Source organism: Mandrillus leucophaeus, unplaced genomic scaffold, assembly GCF_000951045.1.
Source record: "Mandrillus leucophaeus isolate KB7577 unplaced genomic scaffold, Mleu.le_1.0 Scaffold61, whole genome shotgun sequence".
Lineage (NCBI taxonomy): Eukaryota > Metazoa > Chordata > Mammalia > Primates > Cercopithecidae > Mandrillus > Mandrillus leucophaeus.
Genome location: NW_012106586.1, coordinates 5,173,518 through 5,195,098, shown reverse-complemented (window position 1 = coordinate 5,195,098; position 21,581 = coordinate 5,173,518). Strand labels below are relative to the sequence as shown.

Genomic DNA, 21,581 nt, shown 5'->3' with positions numbered 1-21,581 from the left:
CAAGGTTTGCAACCCAGACTTGGAACAAGGGTACAGTGTCACCTTGGAGAACCCTTGACCCTGAGTGTCTTTACTGCCTCTCCAGGCCACCCGCCTAAAGGACTGACAGCTCTCCAAAATAATCAAAAAGTCTCCTTTCTGCCTTACACTCTTCCCAGGTTCTCCAATGAGGTCGTAAAATATTTCAAGTTGTGACATTGCTGAGCAGGTGCTGTAAGTGGGGGGCTACTGGCAACGCTCTTCACAGTGGCACTGCAAGGAAGTAACATAAGTTGGCAAAGAAGATATGGCAGAAGGCCTATCTAGTTTAGCTTTACACTGATGCAGGCACAAACCATCTCACAAGTGATTGTGCTCTGAAAGGGTCATTAAAAGGCTGAAAAAAGTAACAAACTCTCCCTCTCTGGAAATATTTGAGAAAACAGAAGGCAATCTTGATCTTAGATGTTTTTAGTAAAGCCTGGCTGAACCAATAAACCATCATCAAACTATTATTTAAACTAAATTTTTATGAAGGCAAAACATTTCTAGAATATTTTAAGGTTGAAGCAGTAGTATTAGAACAACGAAGAGTTCAGAAAGAGTAAATTCTGTCTTAAACAGACTGAGGCTGGAGCAGGAGAGAATCACGTTAACCCAATGATTAATACTCCTTCTTGAATGAAATCTTCTTGATCACTAGGACTAAGTGTTTATTTAATACTTAGAGGACATCTTTCCTGTCACACTATATCACTGACACCAAGTGTCTGCATCTGTAGGTACCATATTCAGATCCTAGTACCTAAGGGGACAGAATCACCTCTGAATTATAAAGTGATTTGACTAGATCCAGGAAAGATCTTATGGAACCTTAGAAGAGAGAGAGGAATGAGGATGTTAATATCCAGGGATGAAAAACTGACCATCTGTCACCCTCAGGCTACTAGAATCAGCAGTTTTGCTTGATTCCTTAATCAAATTCCTTAATGAAATTCAGAAATGTCAAATATCTTTTGCAAAACTTGAGTTGTAGTTGCCTTTTCCTTCTCATGAAATCTATCCTTACGGTACACAATGAATGAAGAACTATTATTGCAGAAAAGAAATGTGAACAAGATATCCAGGGTGTGCCTGTGAGGGTGAGCTGGCTGCTCTACTTAGCACCCCCACTGAGACTGGAGCTGATCTGCTGTTGTGATTCACTAAGCAGCTGTTCTCGCTAGCCCTGTCTCTTCAATATGTGTCATTAAGGTCAGGGGCTGTCTACATCCAGATCAAGGAAAACCAAGCTTCTCTGCTGATATGCGAGCAGCTCTTCTTCCCTGCCAGTGCTATGTTGCAGAATCAAAGCTCAGTTCTTTTCCGAGAATAAAGTTCCTTTAGGAGGTAGAAGAAAGGAGAGTAATGAAGTAAGAGAGGGAGTGAGGTAACAGCACACAAAAACTAACCTGTTGACATTGCCAAACTTCAGCCCTACAACCCTCATCTCAGCCAACAGAGGGAACCTGACTTTAACACAGCCCTATCATGGCGAAAAAATTGAAAATGTTACTTCATGCACTTTCTGCAATTCTGCAATTACTTGTTAATGTTTGGCTAGTTCAGTGAGACTGAAAAGTACAGTGGTAGAGTTCTGTGATTTATATTTAGAAAAGTAAAGTGATCCATGAGTAAAGTTCCGTGTTGAATTGGAAAGCAACAGAAGCTGTTTGTGAAGAATCAGTCAGCCCCAAAGTATCTCTTTTTATTGGCAAGATTCAGGTGATTTAGGTCTTGCACCTACATGCATAGGTATACACATACATACACAGCAATATATCCTATACTAATGCTTTGCCTAAAGATTTCCTGGATGCATTTTACAGCATAACATCCTAATCTCTATTCAGCCCAGAAAAGCCTCCTGAAAACTGCTGGCCACAGTAAGGTCCAACTGAGGGATCATACATTGGTCAACACAAACATATATTCATATGAATAGCAGGGTCCCCTGCTAGTTGTTTAAGTTTAGTGGTGGTGGTGGTGGTGGTGATGTGTGTTTGTGTTTGTGTGTGTGTTAGGTCCTCTTAAATGTTTAAATGAAAACTTTAGGAGATAAGAAATAGGAGAGAACTTGTAAATGTGGGCATCACTTTAGAAAAAGTGTTTTTTGGGTTTTTTTCTTTATGTTTTGTTTTGTTTTTGTTTTTTGTTTATTTGTTGAGACAGGGTCTTGCTCTGTTTCCCAGGCTGGAGTGCAGCGACATGATCGTGGCTCACTGCAGCCTCAACTTCCCAGGCTCAGGTGATCCTCTCACCTCAGCCTCCGCATAACTGGGATTATAGTCACATGCCACCATACCCAGCTATTTTTTTTTTCTTTTGTAAAGATAGGGGTCTTTCTATGTTGCCCAGGCCTCATTTTTAAAAATTGTGGCAAAATGCACATAACATAAATTTTACCATTTTAACCATTTTAAAGTGTACAATTAAGTGGCACTAAGTACATTTACAATGTTGCAAAACCATCACCATTATCTAGTTACAGAACTTTTTCATAACCCCAATCGGAAATCCCATGCCCATTAAAGTTTCTCCTTTTTTGTCTATGAATTAACCTCCTCTTTTGATTCTCTCTGTGACCTCTCGCAACACACGGAAATGTACTTTGAGCATGGCCAAAATCAGCAGTGAATTTTGTCTGAAGAGCAGTCAATGCTTGAGGGACCAATGGCCGAGAAAAAGAAAGGGGGAATGAAGAAAAACAAAGAGAAGAGATACAAAGAGATTTGGGGACATCATGGGGGTAGTGGGGGCGGTAAACTCTCCCAGCAGTCATCCCAGAGATCTCTCAGAGGCTGTACTCTGTCCAAAGACATTAACCCCAAAACTGAGAGCCAGCGTCGGGCCCTTAGAGTGAGAGGGATCTCAATCCCTCATCAACAACGTCCTCCCTACGCTAAAGACTGGATGAGTATAGAAGGAAAACCCATACACTCCCTTAAACATGCTTTCATGTTTTAGCAAAATAATTAGATGAACTTTTTCCGTTTTACAAGTCCAGAATCTGCATGGAAATCTCTCCTCCCCTCAAGCATAAACTTCAGACAGTTTAATCAGGACCTAAAGTGGCACATACACAGCAATGCAGCTGGGATCACCACTATGCCCAGTTCAAATATACTCTCAGATAACTAGACAGTGAACTCACCCCACCCTTTCCACGACTCTAAATTGCTGCTAAAAAAAATCGAAATCAAGAAAATTCACCTCCCATTCAAACGATAAACCTGATTTTTATATAATCTCCTGCTACCAAGGAGCCTTAAACAATCAAGACTGTATATTAGTTTAAGTAGCCATCTCATTCAACTCAGTCGTAATTAAACTGAGCGTCACTGAGAAACAAACTGAAATGCAGAAAACATACTCTAGATCACGTTCCCTCCCCCACCCCCACGTGCTGGGGCAGTCTTCTGACTGAATGGGTTTTGATTTGTCCTTTTATTGCCTCAATCTACAATTGTAAATTGTCATAAAGTATAAATCTACTTTTCTTGCCTCAAAAACATTCATTCACTCATTCTAACATAGTCAATATTACAAAGTTTTGCAAATGTTTAAGTATTTGAATCTATATTACTTTTAAACTTTCATTTAATGGCTCTTTGCCATTGAGAAAGAGGTAAAAAGGGCTACAGTTTCATGTCTTAATGTTTCATTTTTATTTTATTTATTTATTTATTTATTTTTGAGATGGAGTCTTGCTCTGTTGCCCAGGCTGGAGTGCAGTGGCACGATCTCCGCTCACTGCAACCTCTGCCTCCTGGGGTCAAGCGATTCTCCTGCCTCAGCCTCCCAAGTAGCTGGGACTGCAGGCCCACACCACCATGCCCAGTTAACTTTTGTATTTTTAGTAGAGATGGGGTTTCACCATTTTGGCCAGGATGGTCTCAATCTCTTGACCTCGTGATCCACCCACCTCAGCCTCTCAAAGTGCTGGGATTACAGGCATGAGCCACTGCACCCGGCCATATATATATATATATATATTTTTTTTTTTTTAATTTAAACGAGGAATAGATGAATACATTCCCACTGTACAGAAATAGAGTAAGCTATAAAAGTTTCCCTTATGGATAGGTAATACATATTTACTGTTTGATATGTATCTTGTCAATGATTTTTCCATTTTTTAACCTGTACGTGTGCACATACACAAATGTGGGCTTTAAAAATATATGACCGGGTGCAGTGGCTCACGCCTGTAATCCCTCAACACTTTGGGGAGGCTGAGGCAAGCGGATCGCCTGAGGTCAGGAGTTTAAGACCAGCTTGGCCAACATGGTGAAACCCTGTCTCTACTAAAAATACAAAAATTAGCCAGGCGTGGTGTCAGGCACCTGTAGTCCCAGCTACTCAGGAGACTGAGCCAGGGAGGATCGCTTGAACCCAGGAGGCAGAGGTTGCAGTAAGCCAAGATGGTGCCATTGCACTCCAGCGTGGGAAACAGATAGAGACTCCATTTCAAATATATATATATATACACACACACACACACACACACCCCCCAATGATTCATTCATTCAATAGATATTCACTGAGAGTCAACTCTGTGACAGGCATATTAGGTGCTGGGAACAAAACAGGGACCTCGAATTTACATTCTAATGGAAAAATACAGGCAACAAATTTAACAAACTACTGTCATGTCCCCTTATCCACAGGGGATCTGTTCTAAGACCCCAAGGAGATGCCTGACACCTCAGATTATACCAATTGCTGTCCATCAGAACATGCTCTGTTCATGTCTTCTACCTACAAACTTAAATGCCTTTTCAGGTTTCTTTTTCCTTCTTTTCAATTTCATGGATAGAAGGTTCGTTCTTACCATAGATCTTAGCCAACTTCAGCATATGATTTTTTTCTTTTCTTATTAAGTCGAGAACTTTCACCTTTTAACTTAAAAGGAAGTACTTCACAGCTTCATCACTATTCGTGTGCTTTGGAGCCATTATTGAGGAAAATAAGTGTTCTCTGAACATAAACACTGTGATACTGGGACCGTCTATCTGGTAGGCCAGCTACCTCCTAAGGGATTCATAGAAGGGTAGCAGCTACAGCGTGGAGATGCGTGCGGGACAAAGGGAAGATTCACGTCCTGGGTGGGACAGAGTGAGACAGTGAGAGACTTCGTCATGTTACTCAGAATGGTGTACAATATAAAACTTATGAATTGTTTATTTATGGAATTTTCCATTTAATATTTTTGCACGGTGGTAAACTGAAACCACAGATACAGGGGGACTACTATATAAGCATATGGTATAAATCTGATAATCATCACTGTTATGATGAAAATAAAATAATGGATTACAGTGAGTCAGTGGTAGTGGGCTTATATGGGAAACCCAGCATTTCTGAGATAAAATTTGAGTTGAGGTCACACCATATGTTGTTTTAAGACTTGCTTTTATTACTTAATATATCTTGGAGGTCTTTCTATGTCAGTACATATTGTTCTACCCCATTCTTTTTAGCAGGCATATACTGTAATATGATATGTATTCCCATAATTTATGTAACTACTCCTCTATTGAAAGAAAAACGCTTTCTTGACTAACTTCTTATGGAGTGCAATAGTACTGATTTTCCTGTCTTAAAATGGTCATTAGAATTGCTACTTCATCATAAAAAAAAAAAAGCCACTGTAGGTGAATGGCCGTCTTCTGCGGAACTAATGGATCCAATCTTGTGGACAGGCTATGGCCAATCTGAGCATAGCACAAGGATTTATTGGGGCAGGAGTGTGTGGGTGTGTGCACACACTCACATGTATGTGTTCACAGTTTACAAATAAACATAGCTGATAGCTAAGGTTATATAGATAATAACCATAGAGTTAGTACCATTTGACATATTTGTAAGTGCCTGAATCCTCCTGAAATGCTTTATTAGAACAAGAGCAAAGTTCACAGTGAAAGTGCACAAAGCTGCTTTCATTTTAAATATTTAGAAATACGTGTGTTTTTGGCACAGTTTCAAAGAATTCATTTTAACTATTGCCTCTTCAAGGCTTTTAGAAACTATTCTGCTATAATAACTCTATTTTGTAAGTTAAAGTAGTGAAGGAATAGACATTATCCCAAATGAAAGGACCTTTGTTTCTGGTATTTCCCTTATTCGGAGGTTACAGTGAGAAGAATGTTATACAGGTTTTGTTTTTTGTTTTTTGTTTTTTGTTTGAGACAGGGTCTTGCTCTGTCACCCAGGCTGGAAGGCAGTGGCGTCATCACAGCTCACTGCAGCCTTCTCCCAACTCTCCCACCCCTCCAAGTAGCTAGAACTACAGACACTTGCCACCATGCCAGGCTAATTTTTTTTATTTTTTTATAGAGACAGTAATCTCACTGTGTTGCCCAGGATGGTCCTGAACTCCTGGGCTCAAGCTATCCTCGTGCCTCTACCTTCCAAAGTATTAGAATTACAGGCATTAGCCACCGCACCCGGCCTATACAGCTTTTTTCATCATTGTCCCCAGTCTTATTCTTTTCTAAGTGTTCCTCTTCGTTCTCTGTCTTTTTCATGGCTAAAGAGTAAATCGTCTCATCAGGGCTTACATTGCCATCAAGTCTCCTTTAGACTTGCAACATTCTCATATTCTCTTCCAGCTTAACGCATTATTGCAAGGCTGCTTTTCACTGTGTCTCAAATTATCCCATGCGTCAACTTTTTTTTTTTTTTTTTTTTTTACATTCACAAAAGCTTTGCCATGAGGCTTGATCTTAGGGCGAAATTCTCAATAAAGAAGAAACCACATCGTAACCATTCAGAAGCACTGAAATCACTCATCTTTTTAGTGTCATTTAATGGACTAATCGTTCTTCATTTTCCTTTTCTTTTTTTCTTTTTTGGAGATGGAGTCTCGTTCTGTCATCCATGCTGGAGTGCAATGGCATGATCTCGGCTCACTGCAACTTCCATCTCCTGGGTTCAAGCAATTCTCCTGCCTCAGCCTCGCAAGTAGCTGGGATTACAGGTACCCGCCACCACGTCTGGCTAATTTTTGTATTTTTAGTAGAGACAGGGTTTCACCATGTTGGCCAGGCTGGTCTTGAACTCCTGATCTCAGGTGATCCAGCCACCTTGGCCTCCCAAAGTGTTGGAATTACAGGCATGAGCCACTGCGCCTGGCCTTCATTTTCCAATTTTGTCAGCCTTTGCCATTTCACTAAACTCAAATTTCTGTTCCTCAGACATAGTTTTCCAAACATCCAAAGTTTGACTGGATATATAAAATCTCCTTTGTGGAAAGTCAGTCTGACATCTTGCCTCTAGCTTTCCCGGGTCACCTTTAGCCATCTCTATGTTTTGGCTCTTCTGGTTCTTAGTTCCGACACAGCTCTTAGCTAATCAATTAAAAGCTGCCAATCTAGCCAGGCGCGGTGGCTCACACCTGTAATCCCAGCACTTTGGGAGGCTGAGGTGGACAGATCACCTGAGGTCAGGAGTTGGAGACCAGCCTGGCCAATGTGGTGAAACCCCATCTCAACTAAAAACACAAAAATTAGCTGGGTGTGGTGTTAGGAACCTGAAATCCTAGCTACTCAGGAGGCTGAGGCAGAAGAACTGCTTGAATCCAGAAGGCGGAGATTGCAGTGAGCAGAGATTGCACCATTGCACTCCAGCCTGGGCACCAAGAGCAAAACTGTCTTAAAAAAAAAAAGCTGCCAATCTAAAGATATGATTATTTACTGTGTACCTAGAATAGTATACATCAACATCACCATCGTCATCATCGTCGTCATCATCATCGTCGTCATCATTGTCGTCATGATCATCATCATAGCTATCATCATCATCATCATCATCATAGCTACCATTTATTGAAAACTATGATGTGTCACCTTCAAAGAACTTATCCTTTAGTTGGAGAGCCAAGACAATCATAACAATAATAAACATGGCCGGGCACGGTGGCTCACGCCTGTTATCCCAGCACTTTGGGAGGCCGAAGTGGGTGGATCATTTGAGGTCAGGAGTTCAAGACCAGCCTGACCAACATGGTGAAATGCTATCTCTATTAAAAATACAAAATTAGCTGGGCATGGTGGCGCATGCCTGTAATGCCAGCTACTCGGGAGGCTGAGACAGGAGAATCGCTTGAACCCAGGTGGCAGAAGTTGCAGGGAACTGAGATCGCACACTGTACTCCAGCCTGGGCAACAAGAGTGAAACTCCATCTCAAAAATAAATAAATAAATAAATAAACAAAAAAATTTCACTTTTTATTCTATTAAACTCAACATACATATATTAATTGCCTACTCTGAGCCTGACCCTTTATTATATTCTAGAGAAAATGAAAATAAGCAACACATAATCCTCACCTTTGAAAAACTTAAACATAATAGGTACAAAGTCAGTTCATAAATGTGCAATGTGAGTGGTATAAAATAACATCAGATAAAAATGAGCACTTCTGATGACTAATCAGGGGAGATTTTATGAAGGAGATATCATCTGAATTGGACTTTGATGAATAAAGAAGACAGTTTTAATAATGAATATTAGTTTGGCCAAAGTGGATGAACATAATGTTCTCTAAGTCAACAATACAGATGGTCAACTGAGCAACAAAACAGAAGCTGCTGGTCAGACTAGTAGGCCCATTTAGGAGAGCAACAAGCCACTTTTGTGTGTTGGGGGGTGGGGGGGAACAGGAGGCAAACTCATGGCCTGCATTTATGTAATCAAATGGGTGAATTCAAAAGCTCTACAGATTTATTTACTCAATGGTGAATTGGATTAAAATTATATTCCATGCTCTTCCCTGGGCAATATGGTGCTTACACATAAAATGCCAAGATTGTCCTTCACCTTAAGGTATAATGGGAAGAAATAAAACTATCTACAAAGTCCCTTGAAAATTACACCTTTAAAATTGACAGTTGGACATCTTGAAAATTTAGACCACATCCCACGAATAAATTAGGCCATGATGGTCAAAAACTTATCCACCTCCTCCATCAGCAGCCGACATAATAGGTAATTCAAATTCTCACACTGAGTTTCACCATCAGATACCTTAGAGGACACCCCAGGTTTCTAAAAAAGAGCCCAGTGTAAAGTTTTAATTAGCAAACGCATGGAACTACCAGAGTTTGCATTCTAAGCTCCAGGAACTGAGGCTTTCTGAACCTTAAGATGACAAAATTAACTGACACAATTTTATAAATTCTGAGGTGAGCTTGGCATGCTGCAGGTCATCAGTCCATACCACCACCCAGGGAGCTAGCACTAATAACCAGCTTAGCTTCATCATATTCTGCAAAGATTGCAAAGCTCAGTCCCCTCCTCCACCCTCTACATGACATTTTCCATTGTCTTCATTTACATGGTCATTTTCCTCAGTTACTGAAGGTCAGCTGTCTGTCGGCCCTGCACTAGACACTGGGGACTCAGTAGTAAATAAGGTAGAGTTACCACTCTCCAGGAGCCCACAGTGGAGTGGGCAGATAAGAAAGTCAGCAATTTTATGACAAAATGGTAAGTGCCAGAGTAGGGGCATGCACAGGGTGATGCAGAAGTAACAGAGATGGGGTCCAGGAGCATCAGAAGATGCTTTCCACCGGGCGTGGTGGCTCACGCCTGTAACCCTAGCAGTTTAGGAGGCCGAGGCAGGTGGATCACCTGAAGTCAGGAGTCCGAGACCAGCCTGGCCAACATGGTGAAACCCCATCTCTACTAAAAATACAAAAAATTAGCTGGACGTGGTGGCGGGCACCTGTAATCCCAGCTACTTGGGAGGCTGAGGCTGGAGAATCTTGAACCCAGGAGGCGGAGGTTGCAGTGAGCCAAGATGGTGTCATTTCACTCCAGTCTGGGCAACAAGAGTAAAACTCCATCTCAAAAAAAAAGAAAAAAAAAAAAAATGCTTTCCAGAGCAGCCAATCCTGAGCTGAATATTAAAGAACAAGCAAATGCTAACCAGGCATCAAGGGAACCACGTGTGCAGAGTCACTGAGGCTTAGAACAAACTGCAAATAGATTAGTATGGCTGATACCAAAGACACATGTAGGGATGTAGCAGGCAGCGAAGCTGGGAAGATAGGAAGGGGCCAGATCATGAAGGTCCTTGCTTAGTAACAACATAAAAACTTATCCCCATGTATATACTCTAAGTCAAGTTATGTCAAATATATCTTGCATCCATGTTTTTATTGTCCCTCACAGTAAGTCTATATAAGTTGATCTGGTTGCCAACATTTCAGAATCATGAGCTTTAACACTAAAAACAAAAAAATTCAAATTTCTGCCTTCTTTCTAAAACTCAGAAGACAACACCAGACTCAAATCCCCAAATTCCCGATAGGTTGGAGCTAAGCAAAGACTTCTGCTTTTAGATGGGAGACAGGCTTTCTGTTCTCCAGAGACATAGTCCCCCTTCCATTATTTCATCCCCAACTCGTTTATATTACGTGCCTGGCTCCTGAAGGCATCTATGTTTGCAAGTGCTGCTCTATGCCGGTTGGTCCATCTGATACAGCTTCTTAGAGTAAAGAGAGAAATAAATAATGGGTTTCCATGGGAACTGTCATGTCTTCAGTGGTTAAAGAATCTGTATTCAGTGTCAGAAGTCAAGGAAATACACAAACAAGCACATGGAAATGACTTAGGCTATACTTTAGAAGAAAGCAAGCAGGCCTATGATTAAATTATCTCAGAAACACAAAGCAGAGCATCATGTTTATAAGTGAGTTCTGCCCGGGCGCGGTGGCTCACATCTGTAATCTCAGCACTTTGGGAGGCCAAGGTGGGCAGATCACTTGAGGTCAGGAGTTCGAGACCAGCCTGGCCAACATCGTAGAACTCCATCTCTACTAAAAAATACAAAAATTAACCAGGCGTGGTGGCACACACCTGTAATCCCAGCTACTAGGGAGGCTGAGGCAGGAGAATCCCTTGAGCCTGGGAGCAGAGGTTGCAGTGAGCCAAGATTGCACCACTTCACTCTAACCTGGGCGACAGAGCGAGACTCCACCTCAAAAAAAAAAAAAAAAAAGTGAGTTCTACATGTTAGTTCTAATGACTAATACCCAAAATGGAAAGAGAAAATTCAAATAGAGTGACCTTTCAAAGACTTCATTGCTATTTTACTATTTTACATAACAAAAAAATTATATCTAGGAATAAATATAACTAAAGAAAAGCAGGATTTAAAGAGAATCATAAAACTATTAAATGACATAAAAGAAAATCTAAATAACTCAAAGATACTCAATATTTTTCTATAAAAACACTTATTATTAGGTAGAACCATATTGTTATTTTTGTAGGTCAAAGTATTGGCAATTCCATATGATTCTACCTAAAAATAAATATGACCATTTCCCCTAAATTATAATATAATATGAACTCAGTGGAATTCCAATAAACATTCCAATTGTGCCTTTTACGGAATTTGACAAGCAAAATCTGAAGTATAAAGTATCGCAGTATAAAGGGCCAAGAACAGTCAAGACCATTTCGAAAATGATCTGGTCAGGCCATACCATGTATCAAGATGTGTTAATATTAAGCAATCATAATTTAACTTATGTGGTACAGTGATAGACAAATAGGTCACTGTGAATAAATAAAGAGCCTAGAAACAGAACCACAAATACACAAATACACAAATACATGGGAGCTTCAACATAAAAAAATTCAGATAGTATCTGAGTAGAGCTGGCACAATAACTTAGTGGGAAAAGCAGATCTTATTCAATAAATGAGGCTGGGATCACTGGCTATTTATATGGTAAAAATTAGGTGCTTACTTCACACCATACACATACCCCTCCCCAAAAGAAAATCTAGATAGATTAAAAACCTAAATAAGAAAACACAAAATATTAAATGAATCTTTTAAACTGATTTTATGAAGAAAGTATACAAGGTGAATGCTTTATGATATCAGGGTAGGAAAAGATTTCTTAAGTAACAAAAAGCACAAAGTATAATAAAAAAAATACTGATAAATTTGATTATGTTAAAAAATTTAAAGCTTTGTATTAAAAATTCACCATGGCCAGGGACTGTGATGTACACCTGTAATCCCAACTACTCGGGAGGCTAAGGCTGGAGGATCACTTGAGCCTAAGAGTTCAAGGCTGCAGTAAGCTATGATCTTGCCACTGCACTCAGCTATGATCTTGCCACTGCAGTCCAGCCTGGGCAATAGAAACAGACCTCATCTCAATAAATAAGTAAATAAATAAAATAAAAATTTATCATAAGTGAAGTTTAAAAGACTGTTCATACAATGAAGGAAGACTTGAAATGTATTAAGCCAACAAAGAATTAGCATCCCAAACATAAAGAACCCTAAAATCATTGACAAAAAGACAAATAGGACAATAGAAAAATGGGCAAAGGATAGAAACAGGCAATTCACAAAAAGAGAAACCTTGAATGGCCAATAAAAATATTTCGCCTGACTAGTAATCAGGGAAATGTAGATTAAAACCACAACAAGATACCTTTTCACATCAATCATTTTGCCATCAATTAAAAAGCATGGGCTGGGCGCGGTGGTTCACACCTGTAATCCCAGCACTTTGGGAGGCCAAGGCTGGTGGATCACCTGAGGTCAGGAGTTCAAGACCAGCCAACATGATGAAACCCTGTCTCTACAAAAATACAAAAATTAGCCAGGTGCAGTGGTGGGCGCCTGTAATCCAAGCTACTCGGGAGGCCAAGACAGGAGAATCACTTGAACCCAGGAGGCAAAGTTTGCAGTGAACCGAGATTGCACCACTGCACTCCAGCCTGGGCGACAGCAACATTCCACCTCAAAAAAATAAATAAATAAATAAATATAAGAGCATTGCTGAATGGGAAAACAATCAAGTTGAAAAGGATATATAATCGATAATACCTGTTATTTTGAATTTTTAAGCACACAAAATAATAGTCTGTGTTCTGTAGAGATATGTACCTATGTAGAAAAAGTACAAAAGCATGCATGAGAATTTACACACCAATTTCAGGTACCTCTGGAGAGAGAGGGTAAAGGAAGGGATAAAGTATCTATAAATCTTATTTCCTATAAAAGACAGAGAGAAATGGGTCTATCTAAAGCAAACATGGCAAAATGTTGACCCCTGATCATCTTAATGGTTGACACATGGGTTATGTTTTTCCTGCACTTTAAAATTTTTGAAAAGTGCTCACAGTCAAAAAAATTAAAATTAAACTAAAAATAGAACCCCTTTAAAAAGGTATTTTCCTCGGCAGAACAGAGCCTGTATCCTAGGATTTGAGTCATATAAAGTGAATATCAACAGATTAAGGTATTAGAGAAAACAGGGGGAGACAACAGTGAATTAAGTATGAACAAAAGATCTGAGGAATGAGACAAGCTATAAATCACTGCTTATTTTTGAAAGAAGGAAATAAACAGTAAGAGTGGAGGATGAGTAAGGGCCTGATGACAGTTGTGAGCATTTGAGTGGCCTATTTGATGGGGACGCATCAGTGTCTCTGTGTCATCTGTTACAGTGCAATAGAGGGCACGTCAGAAAGAAGAGCTTTGCCCATTGAATTTGGACACCTTCTCACCCCATTTCCTCTCCTTCATGGACTAGAAAAAGGAATCTGTGCCAGATGATGTTAGCTCATGAGCATCCTGGCTACTATCTCTCACCTTTCATAATTACATGCTCTCCTTGAATCCAAGTCCTTTAACTTTATTTGCTCATGGTGCCAGCCCCCTTTTTTTTTTTTTTTTTTTTTTTTGGTCAATTTTTAGTAGAGATGGAGTCTCACTATGTTGCCCAGGCTGGCCTCAAACTCCTGGACTCAAGCGATCTGCCCGCCTCAGCCTCCCAAAGTGCTGGGATTACAGGCATGAGTTGGGGATTTGAGTGATAGAAAATTGGCTGAGTTTCAGATCTGCTGCAATGGAGATGACTGTAATGATTGTAGGTAGCAAGATAGCTGCTATTATAAATGTTCATTGACCTCGAGCAACTGTACAGCCACACTTTTATTTTCTGTAATTGCCACTTACACTATATCTTATACTTCTCAAAGCTTCAATGCTTCCATTTAAGTTATCTCAATTGATCATGAAATAGGTGGAGCAGGTATTATTCTCATTTTACCGATAAGGAAATAACCCCAAAGAGATTAAGTGACTTAGCCAAGGTTCTGGGGAAGAGCTGTCATTTTGTTCCTGTTATCTGGGTTTAAAATATTGGAATCACCTTGGACTCATCTCTCTCTTTTTCTATTGCTGTATCCAGTAAAGCACCAATTCCTACAGGTTGTTTCTACAAAGTGTCTGTTTCCATTTCTTCCTCTATACTTCCTGTCAAGCAGGAAGTTCCCACCATCCAGGTTTGAGACTTCATCATTCCTTGCCTGAATTACAACTGATAAGCAGAACTTGCAAGTGCTATGCTTTCCTCATTCCAGTCCAGCCTGTATTCTCCTTCTAGACTGAACGTCCTTAAATGTCGCTTTCACTATGCTCAGAAATCTTCATGATTCCCTTTCCTTTTACATTTAATTGAAACTCCTGAACCAGGATTTCAAAGCTCTCCTTAATCTGAATTCGCCTTTTCCAGTCACCTACTCAAAACAGGTCTTTGGAAATAAAAATGGCTAATACACACATGAAAAAATGTTCAAAGAAATACAAATTAAAACAATCATTTTCATCTATCAAATCAGCAAAGTTTTGTGTTTTTTATTTTTTAGACGATACTGATCATTCTCCACTCTTGCTATTTATTTCCCTTCTTATGAAAATACGCATGTTATTACCCTCATAATTTGTCTCCATCCCTCAGATCTTTTGTTCATACTTAATTCATTGTTGTCTCCCCTGGTTTCTCTACTACCTTAATCTGTTGATGCTCACTTTGTAATTCCCCAAAACTAGAATTTGTAGGCAAGGATTTCTTTTGCTTGACAGTTCGTCACCAGTATCTAGAATAGTGTCTAGGGCATAGTAGGAGCTAAAAAAAATTTGTTATATAAATGAACAAACTGTGTTTTCAGAAAATACACTTTAGAAAGACTAAAGAAACAACATTTGGGAGGTGAGACTGTAGGTGTTTGGAGTTTGTGCGTTTTTTACATTTCTTTCTTTCTTTATTTCTTTCTTTCTTTCTTTCTTTTTTGAGATGGAGACTTGCTCTGTCACCCAGGCTGGAGTGCAGTGGCACCATCTCGGCTCACTGTAAGCTCCACCTCCCGGGTTCAAGCGATTCTTCTACCTCAGCCGTCCGAGTAGCTGGGACTACAGGTGCAAGCCACCATGCCCAGCTAATTTTTGTATTTTTAGTAGAGCTGGGGTGTCACCATATTGGCCAGGCTAGTCTCAAACTCCTAGACCTCGTGATCTGCCCACCTCAGCCTCCCAAAGTGCTGGGATTACAGACATGAGTCACTGCACTCAACTGTTTACATTTCTTTAATTGGCAAATAATAATAATTATATATATGGATGGGGTACCGTGTGACGTTTTAATGTTAATACATGTATACAATGGGAAAGATCGAATAAGCCTGATTAGCATACTCATCACCTCAAATATCATTTCTCTGTGGTGGGAACACTTCAAATCCTCCCTTTTAGCTATTTTGAAGTGCGCATTATTTTTAACTGTTGTCACTTTGCTGTGTAATAGAATGCCAGAACATATTCCTCTTATCTAACTGTAACTTTGTACCCAGTGACCAATATCTTCTCTTTCTGTATCCAACTCTCCCCACCCCAGCCTCTGGTAGCCATCACTCTACTCTTTATATCTGTGAGTTCAACTTTTTTAGATGCCACATATAGATGAAATCATGCAGCATTTGTCTCTCAGTGCCTGGCTTATTTCGCTCAACATAATGTCCTCTAGGTTCATCCATATTGTCATAAATGACAGAATTTCCTATTGTTTTTTAAGGCTGTAGTATTCCATTGTGTATATACACCAGATTTTTAAAATCTATTCATCCATTGATGGACACATAGGTTGCCTCCATATCTTGGTTCTTGTGAATAATGCTGCAATAAACATGGGAATGCAGACATCTCTTCAGCATACTGATTTCAATTTCTTTGGATAGATAACCAGTAGTGGGACTGCTAGATCACATAGCAGTTTTCTTTTTAGTTGTTTGAGAGGCTCCATATGGTTTTCCAAAATGGCCGTACTAATTTATAATGCCACCAACTATGTATAAGGGGACCCTTCTCTCCACACCCTCGTCAACACTTGTGATCTTTAATCTTTTTGATAATAGCTAATCTCATAGGTGTGAGGTGCTACCTCATTTGTTTTTTTCTTTTTTTTTTTTTTTTTGAGACAGAGTCTCACTCTGTCACCTAGGCCAGAGTGCAGTGGCACGATCTTGGCTCACTGCAACCTCTGCCCCCCAAGTTCAAGTGATTCTCCTGCTGCAGCCTCCTGAGTAGTTGGGATTACAGGCATGCGCCACCACACCCCGCTAATTTTTGTATTTTTGGTAGAGATTGGCTTTCATCATGTTGGCCAGGTTGGTCTTAAACTCCTGACCTCAGATGATCCGCCCACCTCGGCCTCCCAAAGTGCTGGGATTACACGCGTGAGCCACTTGCACCTGGCCTCATTTGGTTTTGATTTACATTTCTGTGATTAGAGATGGTGAGTATTTTTTTTTTCATATATCTACTGGCCATCTGTCTTCTTTTGAAAAATGTCTATTCAATTTCTTTGCCCATTTTTAAATAGGATTATTGGTTTTCCTATATATTACCTATATATTTCCTATATGTTACTGAGTAATTTGAGTTCCTTGTATATTTTGGATATTGGCTCCTTATCTGATGTATGATTTGCAAATATTTTTCCCAATCTGTTGGTTGTCTCTTCACTCTATTAATTGTGTCTTTTGCTGTGCAAAAGCTTTTTAGTTTGATGCAATCCCATTTGCCTATTTTTGCTTTCGTTGCCTGTGCTTTTGGGGTCATAGCCAAGAAATCTCTTCCCAGACCAATATCATGGAGTTTTTCCCACAAATTTTCTTCTAGTAGTTTTATAGTTTCAGGTCTTACATTTAAGTTTTTAATCCATATTGAGTTCATTTTTATATAAGGGATAAGAGAAGGGTCCATTTTCATTTTTCTGTATGTAGATATCCAGTTTTCCCAACACCATTTATTAAGGAGACTATCCTTTCCCCATTGCGTGTTCTTGGTACCTTGTCAAAAATCAACTGACCATAGATCTTTGGGTTGATTTCTGGGTCCTCGCTTATTCCATTGGTTGATGAATCTGTTTTTATAACAGTACCATGCTGTTTTGATTATCATAGCTTTGTAATATTACATTTTCTTTTTTAAAGCTTTCAAATGTTTCTCAAGTTTTCTATATTAAGTACATCTTTCATAATCAGGAGAAATACACAAACTATTTAAACTAACGAAATACAGCCTATAGTCTGGCCAGGCCTGTTTTATCACTATCCTGGAACAATTACTCAATCCTGTTTATTTCTACATCATGCCATTTCTCATGCTTTCCTTTCTCACTTCACCTCTGACAATCTTTCAAACCTCAACTCGAGGCCCACCTCTTCTATGCAGCCTTCCCCAAGTGCACCCTTCCTTACTGATCTCCTTCCCTGTGCCAGACTTTCCACTTAATTAGTTATACTGTGCTACATTCACTCATTCTCATTCATTAAATATTTTCTATTTGCTGGCTTGTGTGTGTGAGTGTCTGTGTTGAGCATGTGAGGGAGAGAGAGAATGTATATGTGTGTGTTTGGTATGAATTAATTTTTCCTTCTCAACAGATACCATGTCTTAGCCTGACCACATCTTAGCCTGCTGTTTTTTTTGTAACATGAACTGATGGCAGAGTAAATGCTCAACAAACACTTGGTGATAGTACAAGGTATTGAAGCTTCAAGGTCTTGAAGCCTTTCAGGGGTCTGAAAATTCTTGGGGCTCCTTCTACTACACAATGCTCTGTAGTAACCCTTAAGCTTACATTTACTGAGCACTTACTAGGTGCCATGGGCTTGCCATTTATTTTTTCATTTATAGAGTAAGAATTACTTTCATTTTTATTTTAAGATTAAGGAAACTGAAACTTAGAAAGATCAAGTAACTTGCTTAAGTGACAAAGCTTGAAGCGCTAAGGCATGGATTAAAACACAGCCCAGGCAAGCTCGTTATCACTAGGCTATATTGACTCACCAGGCTTTATGACAAATGAAATATTATTTCCTTTGACCCATATGCCACAAATGTGCTTTCAGTCAAACTGCATGCTCTTGGTGAAGTTACTTAACCTCACAGAATCTCAGTTTCCTCGTTTGTAAGAGGAAGACATTGTTAGCTGACAGACTGGTTGTAAATGTCAAGGTACGAAAGTGTGTCACGTAATGCCGAGCACATAGAGGGCGTTGAGTCAATGATAGTTGTTATTATTAGATATGCTGCCTTCTTGATATCTGCAACTTTCAAGCTGGGCATGGCAGCTGCCTCGCGTTTCTTTCTACAGGGTGGGTGGATCTGCATCTCCGAAGCTGAGGATCACAGCTCTGCTGGGTGGAGAAGGTGCTATTAGAAAGCTTGTAAAAAAAAAAAAAAAAAAAAAAAAGAAGGAAAGAAAAGCAAAAGAAAGCCTGGACCCAGAGAAAACAAATAATCAACCCTGCCCCAGGTTCACTAGAGCTCGGATTTCCTTGTCTGAATGCATAATGATAGGAAGAAGGCTGTGTTACAGAAGTAGCTGTTTTTTGTTTGTCATCCAGGCCCACTAATCTAAACATCTCACACTCCTCAGGAATTATTTTAGGACCAGGAAGCAGCACGCTGTTTATTGAAAGAGTCACAGAAGAGGATGAAGGTGTCTATCACTGCAAAGCCACCAACCAGAAGGGCTCCGTGGAAAGTTCAGCATACCTCACTGTTCAAGGTAAACAGCTGCTTAAGAAAGCAACAAGAAATTGGTCAGACATCTATTTCCCTGTTTGTTTAACTTTCCACCTCCCAGTCTCCTGCTGCCCACTCCAGTCTGTTCCTTTCCCTGACCTCCTTCTCCCCTCTCCCTGCCACTCCGGGAAGGGACTGTCTGGTTCTGTCTGGCACAGCAGAAGGTGAAGACACTGGCTGGCCATCCTTGAGAGCCCAAAATCTGAACGCGGTGTCTGTGGGAGAAGTCGTTCCCAGAAGAAAGGAAACCCAGTTCTGACCGTGTGATGATGCCCTGCCACAGAGAGTGGCCAGAGTAGTCCACACCTGTGAGAGAGACGTCCAAGAAGGAAGAAAAGGGAGGGGGTAGGTGAGGAGGGGGAACTCGCACACTTAAAATTGTTCATTTGTTTTCCTTTTCTAATTCCCAGGAGTTAGACATATGCTGCTATTCCAAATGTTTTAATAAGCTGGCTTTTAAAATGAAGTGTGCTGTAATATTTTATCAGAGAGAAGCAACACGTAATCAACAGACCACATTTAAGAAAAATATTCCAAGTGCTTCCTCTTTATAGGTCTCAGACAGTTTGCTCAGCAGCAAAATACAAAGAGGCCTAATCCTGCCCTGGCTATGGCCATGTGGCTTACATTTGGAAAACAGTTTCGACCTCAATTTCAATTCTCTAATGCTAAGAATCATCCAAAACATAAAATTTACAACATCATAAAATATCAGATTGGCACCTCTTAGATGTAAATATCTATGGCATATTGAGGTTTGACGTGAAAAGATGGAATTTGTTCAGTAGCCTATTTCCAAATGCTAACCAGTCGACTTCAGAATATGCAAGTATTTTGTGGGGAGGAACTAGGAAGAAGGCAATGTAATTCAGTTTTTTTCCCCCTGAAACTTACATTGCTTAAATATTTTAACTCTGAGAATTCAAACCTCTTTAAAACAGAACATCATCTCTATTCTTTTACAAGGAGATGATTTAAAGAGCACCCTGAAAGTCTGAAACTGCTCTGCCACAAATTTATACTTCCAGAAAAACTGAGAGGGTAGCATTCCCCAAATACCTTTAGTAATGGTTTTGTCTCCCAAATAATCCTCGTTCTAAAATATTATGTTCACTTTTCTGTTCGCTCATACAGAAACAGTTTATTAGCATCTCTGTTTAACACCTTCTTCCCCACATGGCTGCTAATCTGTCTTTTAACAGGCACCCCAGACATACAGCCCTCAGGAATGGCCATGTTGGGCCAGGGAACACAGAGAGCAAGGAGACCTCACTAATCCTCAGAGCAAATGTCATTTCCCCCATATCCTCCCAACAACCCCGTGAGATACACAGAGCAGTGATAAACCTCCAGAGAGGTCTGCACTGACTCAACTAACTCATACAGTCTAGTCATGGCAGACCGGAGGAGAAAACTGAGCTTTTCTCAGACTCACCTCCCCTCACCCCATGACTGCCTTCCCCTGTGCCCACCCCTCTACCAGGGAATATGGGGCAGCAATGGCTGGACTCTGATGGCCTGGGAGGAGCCTGGGTGTGAAGCAGTGCTGTTTTTGCGTGTTTGTAGTTCTCCCCAAAGTCTTGACTTCCTTCCCTTTTCTGCCAGGTTAATCTGCGTTTCTCAGAAGCCAGTGTGCTTAAAATTGTGCATTTACGACATCTGTGAGTTTCTTCTCCCCACCTTCAGAACCACCACCCTTCTGGTCGCCAGCAGTCTGCTCTGCAGGAGGCCTGCTATTATTCTTTCACTGCTCCAGGCCAGATCAGCAGCACCTGGGGGCCTTCCAGATTGGATTAGAGTCAGTCTTTTGGCCATTGGTGAGCTCGACTTGCCACATAACGCCAAGCATGGCCTCTGTTTGTGATGTTAGTGCATCCTGGAATGTCTTTTGTACAGGCTCCATTCCCTATTCCAGCCAAATCCTTCTTGTGCTCTTAGGCCAGCTGAAATGCTTTCTGCCCTGGACTATCCTCCAGGATGAACAGCTGAGGCAGATACTCATTCTCTGCTCTCTCACTCCCCACTTCTGGAATCATTAGTCAGTACTTATTTTATTCTGCCTTTTATTATTATTTTGGCGTTGATATGCTTCTCTTCCCTACCGAATTATAAACTTTTGAGACAGTACTGTCTGACATATCTTTGTATCCCATACACATGCCCAGCACTTACCACGAAACATTTATTTAGTACCTTTATGTGCAGGCACTGTGCTGGACACGTGACATACTTAATCCTATTAACCTTGTAAGAATTTGAAGCAGTCAATAGTAGTATCTTCAGTCTACAGATGGGAAGACAGAAGCTCAAAGAAGTTAAATAACTTGCCCAAAGTTGCACAAAGACTACGTGGTGAGGCTGAAACGTGAGTCCATGTAAACCTCAGAATATTTTCACCGTTGCTCCACTCTTCTCATTCCTGAGGTGCCTGAGGAAGTTGTCTGCAAGGACTTAGGATAAAATTGAGCAAAAGCACTCTTCTAGTGATCCTGTTATTTTTATTTTCTCCATTTCTCTTATGTTTACATGCCTCTAGACTTCCTACGCTGATTCCTTTTCTCATTAATGTTATGCTTCTCTGAAAAGTCAGATGTTAAGAATACTGCATTACTGATCATTTCTTTTTTTTTTTTTTTTTTTTTTTTTTTTT

The 21,581-nt window shown here is 40.2% G+C and overlaps 1 protein-coding gene across 1 annotated transcript in view; it reads left to right on the top strand.

The window, feature by feature from the left end:
• FLT1 (fms-related tyrosine kinase 1) overlaps positions 1-21,581 on the top strand; it is a 168,521-nt gene that overhangs the window by 91,378 nt on the left and 55,562 nt on the right. Inside the window, exon 13 of the mRNA XM_011999979.1 lies at positions 18,783-18,914. Within this exon, the coding sequence (XP_011855369.1) occupies positions 18,783-18,914 (132 nt within the window). The remainder of the gene's footprint in view (positions 1-18,782; positions 18,915-21,581) is intronic.